Here is a 15,878-nt window from a genome sequence, read left to right as displayed (position 1 = left end):
GATGTACAAGTGTCTCTGCAATAGGATGAGTTCTTTGGGTATATGCCATGGAGAGGTATAACTGGGTCAAATGGTAGGTTTGTTTTGTAGTTTTTTAAGTGTTCTCCACACTGCTTTCCATAGGAGTTGAACAAGTTTGCAATCCCACCAGCAGTGGATGAGCATTCTCCTTTCCCCATATCCTTGCCAACATTTGGTATCATTTGTTCTCTTGATCTTAGTCAGTCTGACCGGGGTAAGATGAAATCTTAAAGTGGTTTTAATTTGCATTTCCTTAATTGCTAATAATGTTGAATACCTGTTAAGATGCTTCTTAGCCATATTTATTTCTTCTTTTGAGAACTCTCTGTTCATCTCCTTATTTTTGAAAAGAGTTCAAACCAGTTGTTACATAGCCAAAGAAAGAAAGAAAGAAAGAAAGAAAGAAAGAAAGAAAGAAAGAAAGAAAGAAAGAAAGAAAGAAAGAAAGAAAGAAAGAAAGAAAGAAAGAAAGAAAGAAAGAAAGAAAGAAAGAAAGAAAGAAAGAAAGAAAGAAAGAAAGAAAGAAAGAAAGAAAGAAAGAAAGAAAGAAAGAAAGAAAGAAAGAAAGAAAGAAAGAAAACAGTCTAAATCCAAGCAAGCAGGAAAAAGAGAATCAGGGGTTCACCAGAAATTAGTGAAAAACAGAATAGCAATGAAACCAAAATTTGATTGATTGACAAACATTAAAAGGTCACAAACTTTAATTCTTTTCGAGTTCAAAATTACTTTGTACTGAGACAAGGTAAGACTGAGGGTTGCTAACCACACCCACATGCCTCCCTGGTTTCTGTGAGTCAGGAGGAAGCTGTGGGCATGGCTTAACAGCCTCCGCTGAGAATGTTACCAGGCTAGGATCAAGGTGTCAGCTGAGCTGCAGTTATGTGGAGATCCGGATCTTCTTCCAAGTACTTCTGGAATTTGGCTATTGGAAGAATTCAGTCCCTTGCAGCTGTAGGACTGGGTCGCTCACCTCCTGGCAGCTGCCTTCACCCTTGGCAATCCACAACTCTACAGTTAGCTTTCTCCTTAGGGCCAGCATTACAGTCGGCTTCCTTTAAATGTTCTCTGATTAGATCAGGGCCATCTAGAAACATTTGTCTTTTAGTTAATTCAGTGTCAACGAATCTTTTGGCATATTCCACAATCTAACGGTAGGAGCAGTATCCTATTTAACACTCAGTAGGAGAGATTATTCTAACCATATATCCCCCTCTCCTCTCAGTCCTCCCCATCTTGGGTAGCATTTCTGTTTTCTTATTTGATCAGACCTCATATGTGATCTTTCCACACATCCATTCGATTCTCACTTCTAAATATGTCCAGAGTCTGAACACTTATTATTTCTACTACTACCCTGATCCAAGTTACTGTCATCTTGAACCTGGAGTAATGGAGTTAAGTTGTAAGTATTCTTTCAACTGTGTCCTTGCCTTCTACCTGTTTCTTATAATACAGTAGCTTTATGAATCTTTTTTTCTACGGTTCAAAACTCCTTTATTCATTAAAGTAAATGAAATAGGGAGGGAGAACTAATATACTTAATAATAATAGTGTTATAATTGTTGTAGTGATTACAGGTAATAAATATGCTGATTCACTCAAATGAATATTATTCACTTCATTTTACAAAGCAGTTTGGTAACTTGATTTGGGAACTGCCAAACTATTTTGCACAGCAGCTGTACTATTTTACATTCCCACTGGTGTGTGTGTACCAGAGTCTACACATCCCCTCCAACACTTGTTTAAACAGATCATGTCAACTGTTTGTCTCAGAACTGGGTATCCATAATAAAAGTGACCTAAAGACTCTACATAGTTGGTTCTACTACATCCCCACCTCATTATCTCCCTGCTCTGAGATAAGAGGGCACTAAGAAACAGAGAAGCAAATTGTATAATTGTAAGACATTAAATCAGTCAAGAAGGTATTACAATCATGTAAATGTATTCAATCAACAATAAATTCCCAATGCAGACTGTTGGGCTCCCCTTCTTTTTCCTTTACCATGAAACACAGTCTTCCTACTGTTCACACTTGCTCTTCCTTGGCCTGCATTCTTTCCTCCTGGATATTTTAATAGTTCATGTTTACATCTTTACTCAGAAGTCAGCATGTCCTTTGGCTGCCTATTTAAATTTTCCCACTTACCCCTCCATGCAGCTTCCTTCTCTCTTTCCCAGTGGTTTTTTTTTTCCTCTTCATCTCTTCCGTATCCACCATGCCATGCATTTTATTTTGTCCTCCCCTTCACGTTAGGGTGAACAACAATTCCGTGCAAACAAGGCTCTCACCAGCTTGGTTCCTTACCATATTCCCTGTTACTAGAATAGTGCTTAACACGTGCTGCATTTAGCAGATTTTTTTTTTTAACTCAACTAATACCAAATGACTTTTTTTAAAAGATGTTATGGTACAGATTAAAGTGTCTAGGTTGAAATCTAGTCAGTATGTTTCTATGTATTGCCTGCATGTATGTAAGTGCATCTGTATCTTCCAATGCCTGTGGGGATCAGAAGAAGGTGTCAGGTTCCCCTGGAACTCAAGTTACAGATGGTTGTTAACTACCATGTGGGTGCTGGGAATTAAACCTGAGTTTTCTGCAAGAGCAGCTAGTGCTCTTAACCACTGAGCCATATCTCCAGCCCACTATAATGTTCCTTTCTGTTCTTGAGCACAACAGAAGTTGTTAATATACTTTGGTAGACATTGGTTGTTGTTGTTTGGGTTTTTGCTGTTGTTTCATTTGTTTTTTGTTTGTTTGCTTGCTTGCTTGCTTCTGAGATAGGCTCAAAATGTAGCTCAGCCTGGTCTAGAACTCTTCACCCTCTTGCCTCAGCCTCCAGAGTGTTGAGATTACAAGAGTAAGCATCACACCCAGCTTTTGTAGACTTGTTTTAAACTTATGCTGATTCAATAACTTTAGTCAGACAAAAAACTATAGAATCTAGGCTTTGGAAGATTCTAGATTTGTAGTTTGTTATGTGTATGAAACATAACAAACATTATAATTAGCTAATTATAATGTTTTCTTCATTTTTTTTTGGTGGAAACTATCACCTGGGCTACTGTGGAAATTAAGTAACAAAGGAAGCAAGCTGTAAGCATTTGCTTCTACAGCTAAATCCCTGTTAGGTTGTACCTGTTGAAACTGTCAGTTTCTTTCACCTTTCTGTTTGTAAGTTCTTTTTCTTTGAACTCAGTATCTTTCCACCTTCTTTTGGAAGGGGGTGCAGTTGAAGAGTAGATAAGGGGCATAAATCAAAGAAGATAAATGAGGTAAAAAGTTTCGTGTGGTATCTCTTCCTCTTCAGCCAGTTAAATGCCTTAACTCTTTCCCTTCCTTTCCTTTGTCAGTCAACATGTACTTAGTAAGAGCTGAGGGTGTGGAGTACTGTGAGAGGCAGGTGAATATTTAATTTCACTTAGCAGTTATCCAAGCTTGTCATTCCAGTTTGAAGATGTAAACCCAATCCTATCTGAAAGAAGTAGAACTTCCTCATGTTAATCCAGCGTTAATGAATTTGTTAAATTAGTCCTTGCTGACACATACAAGAGAGTGCTTTCTTATACATAAGCGATTTATTTAATCCACATTTGACCTCAGGAACATTGAAGGGAAAGATGTTCTTTCAGCTGGAGTATCCAGTTAGATGAGTCTTTTCCCTGAGTGTGCTTCTTTAAAGGAAGAACATCTGGCATGAGCAAGAGTCACTATCTACTCATTTTAAACATACAGAGCCATGTTCTTTATCATCTAGAATTTCTTTCACTGCTCATGCATGAAAAAGAAACTAATGAAATCCTTTAAAGCTGTTCATCAAATACACTAAACTATATTTTTAATTATTAATGATGAACTTCATGTCAGAAAGTTTTTTAAAGTAGTTTTTAAGAAACATGCAATGTAAGGAGATGGCTCAGTGGATAAAGTGCTTACCATGTAAGCATGAGGACCCACATTTGGATCCTCAGAACCCATGTAAAAGCAAGGAAGACATAATGGCCTCCTGGAATCCCAACACTCAAGAGGCAGAAATGAGGATCCCTGGTGCAAGCTAACTAGCTATATTAACCAGATCTGGCAAGCTCTGAGTTCAACAAGACACCCTGCCTCAGTCAAGGAGAGTGACAAGAAGACACCTGAAGTCAGCTTCAGGCTTCACATACTGATGCATGGACATACACAAGTATGTGTATACCATACACATGTGAACACCTGTACACATGCAAAAAATACATGAAATGTTGGCCTTCTGATTTATGAAAGAGCACAAGAATGAAAATTACGGGTAGATGATTCAGAATGAAGCTAGTTTTGAAACGGACAGTACTTCCATAATGACCCACAGAGTCAGTCGCCTGTAGTTAAGCTACACATTTGGCTTTTTGCAGTGTACCACACAATATGGTAAAAGTAAAACTCCTGCTCAAGGGACTCTCAACTGTTCCCGTTGCAGAAATCTGATAGGAAGTGTTCCGTGGAGCCCATGTGAACCTGGCACTGTGTGCTCTTTGTCAGCTTCAGGAGGAGCAAGAGTGAGCAGAGCTGCTTTCTGTAGCAGCTGTCAATACTGGATGATGTCTCACACTGAGCACTGCTCATAAAAGGAATGATTCTGTGGGCTGGGTCAAGCCAAGTGCCGTGATTCACAGACCCGAGTTCTCCTGTGGTCTGACATAACATACTTGAGAAAAGCTACAAAACAGACTCTATGTTCCTTAGTCAGGTTTTAAATGACTATCTTTCTGTCAGATGAGCTTCTTCAGCTGGTTGACAGATGTGTTCCAGGAGCAAAGCTTTCCTTTTTATTCCAAGTACTCACTACACAGTGTAGAATAATGCAGAGTCCAAGGCTGAACGGATTTCTTTTGAAAACCAAAGAACCAAGTAAGGATCCTGACCTGAAGTCCATTCAGCTTGCACATGAGCTGGAGATGTTCTTAATGAAAAACTCAGCTCAGCACTGTAAACCATCCTAAATGTGTTTTAATATTGTAGCATAAAGCCCAAAGTCCTACTATATACATTGTGGTCACAATAAATTTATCCTAAAATGTTCTATAACATGTATATCTAGATACTAGCTGGTGGGAAAGCTCAGAGCACTCATAAAACTTTGTCCAGTTTTGAGCAGCATGACTTCTTGTTTTACCTTTAATGATAAAGTACTTGCCATATAAATAATGAGAAAAATAAATGAAGGACCTTGTGGAATGAGACTATAAAGTGATTACAAACGGAGGGACAACTCACTGAAGGTATAATATATTACTTTACAGTAGGTTACACATAGCCCCTTCTTTTCTTTTAGAGATATTAACAGATGCCTTCCTTATAAGTCATTGTAAAACTGCAGTACCCTAAGTACTGGCCTGGTCACCATTAAGTTTTAATAATAATAATAATAATAACAACAACAACAACAACAACAATAAAAATGAACTACTTATCTCAAATCTAGGAGGGTTGCATGTATAAAATCTCATAAAAATATTAATAGTTTAACAAAAAGTAGAGCTAGAAAATACTTTTTTATATATGTCATAGGCACAAAGTTTAATTTATAGCAAGGTTTTCTACTGTCCTGACTCTTGCAAGACTGAGAGCTGGATCTAAGCAAATGTCAGTGGAACTTTGTGTGTGGAATTAGATGTGATTACACCAGTATATTGGGGAATGAGGTAGGAGTGAGGGAGAGGGAAAGGGAAAAGGGAGAAAGAGAATTAGACAAAGACGGGGGGGGGGGGCAAATGGAAAATGGAAGTGGTTGGTTTTTCTTTTTATGTGTGTGGTACGTTCATTGAGTATGGGTGCACATATCTCTAAGCAGGCAAGCAGAGGCCAAAGTAAGACACTGGGTGTCTTCTTCTATCCTTCTCTGCCTTATTTCCTTGAGACAGGCTCTTCACTGAACCAGAAGCTTGCCACTTCAGCTAGGCTGGCTGGCCACCAAGCTTTCAGAATCCCCATCTCTACCCCACAGTGCTTGGGTTATAGGCACGTTACAGCCCTCTGAGATAGCTGTTAAATAGCAGGGTTTATGTTGTCAAAGCTTAGAAGCTGCTCTATACAATGCTCGTTGCTATGAATTTTCCTGTTATTAGTCTGCCTAGCCTAGAAGTCCAATGCTTGATGTTTGCTACACCTGCCTGTGATCATCATGGTGCTGGTTGACGGTAGTGAGAGTGAAGGCAGAGTCTCAGTTGACTAGAGTAATACACTGGGAAGCAGGAGCGCCAGCTCCTGTCTAGCTTTGGCTTTGTCTGTAATTTCACGATGTTTGTCATATTTTTTGAACACTCTATGCTCCAGCCACTCCATCTGTTAAACTGAGTTGGTAATAGCTGCCCTGGTCTATCTCACAGGAGTGTTGCATGGAAAATTAGATAAGTGTAAAAGTGCCTTAGAGGTAGAGCCACTCTATGAATAAAAATTGGTGTAATATAGCTACTGAAAATTGTGTTGTAGAGGCTAAACTGGTTCATCTCTGCTGGCTTTTGACTAGATAAGGCTTCATAATGGGTTCCTGTCAAATGAACCAAATTCATCTTATCAGTTCGTGACTGCATAGTATTTAGGGGGGAAATCTCTTATAAACATTTGTTACCTCTGATACAACCATGCATTAAAATCAGCTATAGCTAGGCATGGTGGCTCATACTTGCAATCCCAGCACTTGAGAGACTGAGGCAGGAGGATCATCAGTTTGAGGCCAGCCTAGGGCTACCTCTTCAGTTCCTGGCCAGCCTAGGCAACTGTCTCAGAGTGAGACCTTCCCTCAAAATTAAAAAAAAGAAAAAAAATTAGTCATGTTTAGGGAGGTGGACTTGCTAAGCATTGAGTATAAAACTTCAATTATGCAATATGAAAGGATGAATAATTCTTGAGATTACTGTAGAACATTATGCCTATATTTGATAGTACTGTACTGCATACTTTACCATCTTTTGAGGGGGACTCAGTCATTGCCAAATTGAGGGGTTTTTTAATTTTTAATTTTCCAGAGGGATGTCAAACTCCCCTCTTGGCTTAAAACACATGCTATTCTGGTTGCTTCTCCACTGTACCAGTCAGCACTCTCATCTCAGTCATGATCATGATGGAGACAGATTGACTTACTGTGGCTCAGTGAAACATGCCACTAAAATCCTGGAAAACCAGAGAGAGGGAAGAATGACTTCTCTAGAAGGAATCCCAAGTGCTGCTACCCTTCTCGCCTGTTCTCATCACACACAGCACGGTCTCTCTGTGCAAGTTGACAGCACCACTGTGCTGATCCCTAAAAAGAAAATTTAGTAGCTGACCAGACGTTGTGTAAAAGGCTAACGTTAGAAACTTTCATCTGTGCGTCAAGTTGATCTCTTTTCTTTTGTCAGGGGACCTTTCCTAGTGGCACTGGGGAAATCTTGGCACCCAGAAGAATTTAACTGTGCTCACTGCAAAAATACAATGGCCTATATTGGCTTTGTAGAAGAGAAGGGAGCACTGTATTGTGAGCTGTGCTATGAGAAATTCTTTGCTCCTGAATGTGGTCGGTGCCAAAGGAAGATCCTTGGGGTAAGTATTGGGAGACTTTTTTTTCCCCTTTTTTAGTGAGTCTTAAAGAGATGTAAATTTTTGTCATAAAACTTTTCCATCATTTTCACTTTTTATTTTCATTTTGCTTTATCAACCCTCTCTGCTTTCATTAGTATTTATTATTATAAAGCAAACTTAAACAGACTTCTGTAGAAGTATATCAGACTCATGGGGTTAGTTGTCTTTGGTTTTACCTTACTGAGTGCTGGCTTGTCTGGTGAAAGTCTAGCCACTGTGGGGGAAAAATAATTTACCGTGGTTGTGCTACCTCAGCAGGACCTGTTTGCTCAGGAGTGAAGAGGTCACCCAGGACCACACACATGAGCTCTCAGAACTGACACCTTCACTGTTTTAAATTAAATTCCGTAACTTTCATAGGAGCAGCCTTCCCCTACTAGTCAGGGTTCAAGTACAGGACACTAACCTCATGAAATATGTAAAATATGTAAAACATGAAGCTTAAAATGTATTTTACTTAAGAGCGCATTAGTGTTTAAAAATGTAACTTTGGTTGTGTACATTGATAGAAAAATAATTTCAGTCTACACTTTTTTGGGGAAAGTAAATAATTGAGGAATCAGATAATTAATAATGATGAGTAAATGAATGTTATGTTCTGGAATATCCAGTTTTCAATGACATATTAAGTGTCACGCACTTCTTATAGGTAACTAGTAGTGGGAATTTGATTTTAGAAGAAGCCCAGTTTCTTAGCTTCATATAAAATTTGGAGATGACTTTGCTGAATTCTGCCTAGTACACTCAATAGGAAAATATAGTAATGAAACTCTAATTCATACTAAGTGAAAGAAATATGAATTATTGGGTACATCCTTAAATAGATCCAAAATTTTGAAAATAAATTAAGATATAAATATGCTGCCTGAACTGTGTTTATGCTAATTTGTGCAGTATGCTGGGGATAAAGGAGTAGAATGGTTAGCTTTGCCTTCCCAAATAATGACAGATAATTAGTAGGGTAGGCAGCATACATTTTAGTGTATACATGCATTATGTGTGTTAAAGAATAAAACAAAGTCAGGAGCCTTAAAAGTACCTAGACCTTAGGAAGTGAACAGACAAATTTCTGTTATTAAGTATTCTTCAAGAATGACTTTTCATTGCTCCATCTCTCTTATTCTCCATCCAAAGAAACAGTTCTTGCAAAACCAACAACCCCAAGCCTCTTTTACTGATTAGAATCTCTTCCAAGTCTTGCATAGTTGGTGCATTTAGCTAGAAAGCCATTATGGACTAGGATCCTTGCTTTAGGGTTCAAGCTTTAGATAGTCAGTGGAGTGAGTGCATACAGCAGTCACAGCTGATTCCAAAAAGTTAAACAAGTGCTGAGCTGATTGGATTATACTGATTACATTATTGCTTCTATAATGCACTGAAGTATAGGTTTGTTTTAGTTTTAAAATGCTTCCCCCTCCTCCGTGACATTTTCAAGATAATACTATGAAAGTTTTTTAAGTTAATGTATCCTGACACCCTTTGAAAGAAAGCAGAATGTGTTGTAGCAATCACTTACGGAATACTGCCCTTATTCACTGCATGTATAAAGCTTAATACCAGTGGTCACTCTTTAAATGGGTTTATTGACTTATGTTTGTGAAAAGCACACATATTATACACATAGGTTTCAGCCACGTGTGAATCTACTGTTAAGTGTCTCTTGTTTCTTTGATGAAAAGCTCAGGGAAAAGATGCAGTGTGTATGTCTTCTGCATTAACTTGGTACAGCAGTGAGAGTAAGTATTGGTGTATTTATTATAGACTTTCTTTAAACCCTACCACCTTTCTGTAACAGGAAGTCATCAATGCTTTGAAAAAAACTTGGCATGTGTCCTGTTTTGTGTGTGTGGCCTGTGGAAAACCCATTCGTAATAATGTTTTCCATTTGGAGGATGGTGAGCCCTACTGTGAGACTGGTAAGAATAAGCCGTTAGCGACTTAAGAATGAAGCTAAAACATTATGTTGCTGTAAAATTGAGAGAAAATTTTAGGCCAACAAGTTTTCCTAATTGTTTTAGAAGCATTACATATTACTCAGAGTCTATAGCAAAAAAAAAAAAATAAAACTTGGTGAAGATAAACATTTCCAACTTCATTATGAATATTTAAAAGGTATAAGACTTACTTAGTAGGAAAAATATTATGCTTGAATCATTGTAGGCATAACTTCTACCAAAAAAAAAAAATGTGGCCTAAAGCCACCTCTCTGGTCTGATAGTGAATGCTGGGTGGTTATAAACATGAGAAATGGTTAGTGTTAGAATATGTTACTGTTTTGTTCTTTAAAGCCACAGCCTTGAAAATAAATGTGAACTCCTTTGCTACATTTATTGAATGGGATAGTAACCCTGGCTTGGATGACTTTATGGTAATTTTTAATGACGTAGGCTATAAGGTCCCGTCTACCTCACGTTTCTTAGTGCCTGCACAACAAGCTCCTCCTTTCCTCTGCTACAGCTGCAATTGAACTTTCTTAACATTTGCTTATATTGTCTTTACTCCAGTATTGCTTCTGTAATATATATTTCAAAATACAAAATACGTTTTCCCTTGTTTTACCTTTACCAGCTACCACTATGTTCTCACTGTGAGGTTTAATTTACTTTAGCATGAAATTCAAGTGTGGATCTAGAAGCGACCATCCCACCATGTGAAGTTCAAGAAGCCCTCAGCCTCCAGTCTGAAGCGGGCCCAGCATCACTCACCTCTTTGCTCACTCTTACTCTTCCCTTCCTCTTAGTGCCGCTGTTAGGAATGGCTTGTGTCTATTCCAGATTGCACATCAGGAAGCCGCAGACACTCCAGTGAAATGTCCCATGGGTTGTCAGCAGTATTAGTTGGCTGCAAGCTGCATACCTTATTCAGTCAGAATATCTCACATTTTACAGTTGCTTAATTTTTCTGAAGTGAAGCTTGCTTTTTCTTGTTTAGTTGGTTGACTGATTTGTGAGTTTTGGAAGCTTTATAAATCATTCTGAATAATCAAGAAGTCATAACATAAAACCCTAAAGCATTGCTTGCAGAGGGAAGAATAGCAGTAAAGATTAATTTAAATGTTACTTCTAGCCAACATGGTCTGATTTTCTTTTTCTTTAACCCCCAAAACAGCTCTTAGTGGACTTCGGCATCTCAGTGGATGATTCCACTGTCCACTATCCAAACACTTAGGGTTCTCTTTTCCTGTTCTTCCCAAGTTCAGAATAACAAGTAAACCCACTGACAAGTCTATATCAAGTGAATAATGGATAGGCCTCTCCTTGCATCTCCACCATCACCACTGTGCCCAGCATGTTCTCATTCTCGGTCTGCGCTCCCAAATAGCAGCTACAGAGAAATCGTAGCAGTGCTAACATCAGTCATATCATGCTCCTATCCATCAGTTGCTTCCATTCAAATGAGAATCATACCCGCTGCTAGCACTTGTTGGCCAGCCTCATCTCCTGCTCCTTTACATTCCGCCACTAGATTTGACCCATACCTGCCACTTTGCTATTTCTGAACACAGCTAAGATTTTTTTCCCCTTTCTCTAGGGCCTTTGTACTTACTATTTCTTCTAACTAGAATGTGATTCCTCCTTGTTCTTCAAGTTTTACCAGAGGATTTTACTAAGTCTCCAATATAATATAATAGATACTGCCAATTACTCCATTTCATAGCATTATTTTTTTGTTTCTTTGCGTTTATCACAATCTTAAATTATAAATGATAGCATCTTATTCCCAGTGAGAACTTAAGCCCCACAGAAGAGTACCCACACCTGTCTTTTCTGCCACTATACCTCTGCAGTGCTCAGACCACTGCCTGGCACAGCAGAGTCTGTGGGGTGTGTTGAACACATGGTGCTAAGGAGTATTAAGGATTGTTAGGAATGGTGCACCAAGCTGCATATTAAGAATCCTTTCCCTTTAGCTTCAAGCCATATGGATAGTCTCAAAGGCCAGAAGGTGAACCATGTCAGCACAGCAGTGCTGTTGTACAAAGAGAATAAAATGTGATAGCCATCTCATTTAGTGTAGAGAAACGTCAAAGCTGCTTTCTTCAGAAGGAAATCCTGTTCATATTTTAGAATTAATGTGTGTCGAATAATTATTGTTGTCTGGCTAAGGATTTCCAATATGAAGTCATAAACTTGAAGGGAAAATATAACAACAGAAATTGTGGCTAGCATTGTTGAGAGAGCCCAGCTAGGAATTCAGTCATGGCCCTTATTCATGAAAGTGTCCTGTAACTTCTCTTTGCATCCTAACCAAGTAAAATGTCCTATGAAATTTTCCAGGCTTGTTCTCCATTTGTATTGACTAGGCTCGTTATTAAAAATTATTAGACATTCTTTTGTAGTTCTTTTAAATATCCAAGTACACTGGTAACTACTCAGAATAGTGATTTCTGTTCTGGGTATCTAGGCATTTAAGCAGAAAAAAGTGTAACATGGAAAAATATAATAAAAAAACACTAAATGGTTCCCAAGGGAGACCTGAAACATGCTAAACATACATCTCAGACCAGAGATTAGGCCGTCTGCAGAGATTACCCTCCTCCCATCCAGTAGACTCTGGAGGCCCTGCTGCTCAGCCCCAGTGGATATTGGCCTCGTTCTTCCTCAGCAGTAACCCTCATGTCTCATTCAGTCTCCATTTGGTTCTGTTTTCTGTGTCCTGCCATTCAAAGTCCTCATGATGTTTCAATTACATCTCTCCTCTACTCTGATGCAGATTATTATGCCCTTTTTGGTACAATATGCCGTGGATGCGAATTTCCCATAGAAGCAGGTGACATGTTCCTGGAAGCTCTGGGCTACACCTGGCATGACACTTGCTTTGTGTGCTCCGTAAGTAAACTCAGCTTTCCTAACTGAAGTGTAAGTACTTAATGGAAATAACTGTTCTTACATTGTTTAGTTCTTCAAAACTAAAGAACAATATTTTATGATGATTTTAAAGGTAGGTTTGAAATTATTTGGCATATAATATGATCTTTACTACTCAGAGAAAATATAACTTTTAGTACATTAATGTCTATAAGAAAAGATATATATATATATTTAAAACAGTAAGAGTTCCTTTTTCTTAAACTCCTTTATTGTATATTTTCGGTTGTTTTTGGAAACATAAGATACTTCTTAAACAGCGAGAACAAAACAACTAAACAAAGTGAGGGGCCAGTGACATGTCAGCGGGTAAAAGGCCTCTGTTGCCAAATTTAACAACATGAGTTTGATCCCAGGGATCCGCACAGTGGATGGAGAGAAACAACTCGTCCAAGTTGCCCTCTGACTTCTACATACATGGATGCACACTTATACACAATAAATGTTAGTAAAAAGCTAACGTGAGCATTGGATGTGAACTAGATGCTGATTCTTTATCTTTATTCTGACTTACAGCCCATGCATCTTCTTTTCTTTTTGAAACTGCAATAAAGAGATGCAAAAAAATTCACCTATTTAACTGCTTTTGAAAAATTTATTTTTATTTTCTGTTTATTAGTGTTTTGCCCACATGTATGAATGTGCACCACATGCATGCCTGGTCAGAAGAGGGTGTCAGATGCCCTGGAACTGGAGTTACAGATGGTTAGCTGCTGTGTGGGTGCTGGGAACGGGACCTGGATCCTTTGTCTGCAGTGGCAGCAGTGCTCTTCACTACTGAGCCATCTTTAGCTCCCCACTTCATATTTTAATTCTTTTAGTTTTATTTATTTCCTATGTGTGCATGTGTGTCTTTGTGTGTGTGTGCGTGCATTTTGAGGCCAGAGGACAACTTCAGGTGTCACCCTCAAGAACACCTGCCACAGCCTCTGAAACAGAGTTTTTCATTGGCCTACAGCTCACCAATTAGACGACTGGCTGGCAGATGAACCCCAGGCATCTTCCTGTTTCCAGCCTCCCTGTGTTGGGATTACAAGCATGTGTACACCACCCACCACTGGGCCAGCATTTCTCCCTGAGTTCTGGGGATCAAACTTGAGTGCTTTACTGACTGAGCTACCCCCCAACAGCCCTTATTTTTATTTTTAATGATTAGAATAGGTCAAGAAATCAGCATTAACCTAAGATAATTCTTTTTATTTAGAAGGTAAATATCTGTAAAGATTGTGAAGGTGCTCCACTCTAGTGTTAGTTTTCTTTTTCTTTTCTTTTTTTTTTTTCTGGTTATTGCTGTTAGATTTGATACCTATTGTATGATGGGAAATAAATAATGGAAAAATCAAATTATTTTTCCAGGCAATGCTTTTGAGCTCTTTCTTCTCCCATTCATCTCTCAGACATCATGAAGTATAAAAAGCAGCAACTGTAGCAGATTTGCCCTCTCTCTTCTTGCACACATTGTGATTTCCAAGGTAGCAGGAAAAACAAGATGACAGAAGTGTGGGCAGCCAGACCACAAAACTGTCACAGGTAGAGCCTAGCCGAGGTTTTCACAATGAGAATTAAACCCATCAGTTCTTTCATGAATGAATGATTTCTTTCTAAAAGCTGGTTAAAAAACAACCTAGTGAGCTTGGAGAGATGGCTTAGCTGTTGAGTATATGTTGCTCTCGTCCAGGACCCACATTCAGTTCCCAACACTCATGTGGTGGCTCACAACCACCTATAACTCCAGCTGCAAAGAGACTCAACATCTCTAGCCTCCACAGGCACCTAAACTCACATAGACAGACACGTGCACACAAACATATATTTAAAAATAAAATAAATGTTTTTAAAATCCTATTGCTAGTGTATTATGAGACACACTGAAGTTGGGCTTGGTCATGCTTGGCAAAGCAGTCATTTGAGTTGTGTTTTCTTTTTGAATGCTTTCATTATATAAGAGGAAACATATTCAAAAGGTAGATAAACATTTGTTGAAAGAGAGTATATTTAATGTAACTTCTTTATGTATTGATTTTTTATCGGGACTCTTTCCTTCTCTGTAAAGAAAAGCAATTTTAAATCAGTGAACTAAATAAATTATAGTGCATTCCTGAAAAAGCCATTCTTTGCTTTTTCAAAGATTGCATGAAATGTCTTAGTAATCATGAGACATCAGGACATTTAGCACAACTGTCTAAAGAACTTGCAATATTATTCACTAGGGGATACTCACTTTCCTCTTTGGATATGACAATGTCAACATGAATTATTGATTGAAGTAATGATATTCTCTTAGATTATGCTTCTTTTTTCCAGGTATGCTGTGAAAGTTTGGAAGGTCAGACATTTTTCTCCAAGAAGGACAAGCCACTTTGCAAGAAACATGCTCATTCTGTGAATTTTTGAAAATCAACAGTTCCTAGGAAGATAAAAAATTTTAAGAAAAAAAGAGAAAAATTAAAATTACCATTTAATTTTTAGTCTTAATATTTATATGGAATTTCAAAAAATAATAGTCACCCTGACGGGATAAATTCCAACAGTTACAACTGAGTCTGTGGAAATGTTTGGCTTCAGAAAGTCAGAGACAGTTTGGCATTTATTATGACTTTTTCCTGTATTTTCTGCCCATAAAATAACCTTTATAAAAATCAATTTCCTGGTTGACTATTAAATTCATCATAGAATAAATTAGTAAATAATTAAATTTTAGAATTAGAAACTCTAGCCTCTACACTGAAATGATTATACTTTCCTTTTTAGTTATGAGAATCTGCAGAAGGCAATAAAAATGCCTTAAACTTTGTTAATAACCATAATTGTCTATTAAACCCGTTTATGTTTAAAATAGTAAATAGGAATTTAAACAGAATTTTATCAGTAGGAGGGATCTTTTTATTTTTAGCATGTGTACATGTTTTGGTCTTAACAATCCTTTCAGTAAGACAGGCCAGCAAAGGTTTTGATCAAAGTATGTCATGCCTATAAGGGACACTATGTTCTTCTCTTAAGCTCACCCAAAAGTTGTCGCTTATAGGGCTCAGGCTAGCCTCTGTTCAGACAGGGTGGGTGCTTCGCCACCGGATTACACTGCCGTGTTTCTCTTCTGATAATTCAGTGTCTTTGGACTGTAACAGTTTTGCCTCTTCCTTAGAGAGCGTAAGTAGAAAATAACAGGGTAGAACTGGGTAAAGAAAAGGATCATTCTTGAAAAATAAACAAGAATCCCTACCCCCTTTCAGATAAGGAGCTGATTAGATCATTTTCACATTCTGCCATTGACTTGAGATTTGAGAACAACTTGCCAAATAAGCCTTTTGGCTTGAGGATTGATAAGATGATAAGATCTGAGTTTGTGCTCTTATTTGTTTGAGGCTGTTCTGGGATTTTCTTTTCTTTC

General features: G+C 38.1%; 1 protein-coding gene across 1 annotated transcript in view; it reads left to right on the top strand.

The window, feature by feature from the left end:
• The window catches only part of Pdlim5 (PDZ and LIM domain 5), a 103,058-nt gene extending 87,379 nt beyond the window's left edge, over positions 1-15,679 (top strand). Inside the window, exons 7-10 of the mRNA XM_017796390.2 lie at positions 7,403-7,583; positions 9,418-9,538; positions 12,336-12,451; positions 14,795-15,679. Coding sequence (XP_017651879.1) covers positions 7,403-7,583; positions 9,418-9,538; positions 12,336-12,451; positions 14,795-14,884 — 508 coding nt within the window. The 3' untranslated portion in view covers positions 14,885-15,679. The remainder of the gene's footprint in view (positions 1-7,402; positions 7,584-9,417; positions 9,539-12,335; positions 12,452-14,794) is intronic.
• Positions 15,680-15,878: the final 199 nt, after the last annotated feature.

This window comes from Nannospalax galili, unplaced genomic scaffold, assembly GCF_000622305.1.
Source record: "Nannospalax galili isolate Female #2095 unplaced genomic scaffold, S.galili_v1.0 scaffold189, whole genome shotgun sequence".
Taxonomy (NCBI): Eukaryota; Metazoa; Chordata; class Mammalia; order Rodentia; family Spalacidae; genus Nannospalax; species Nannospalax galili.
This window is presented reverse-complemented; position numbering and strand designations above follow the sequence as displayed.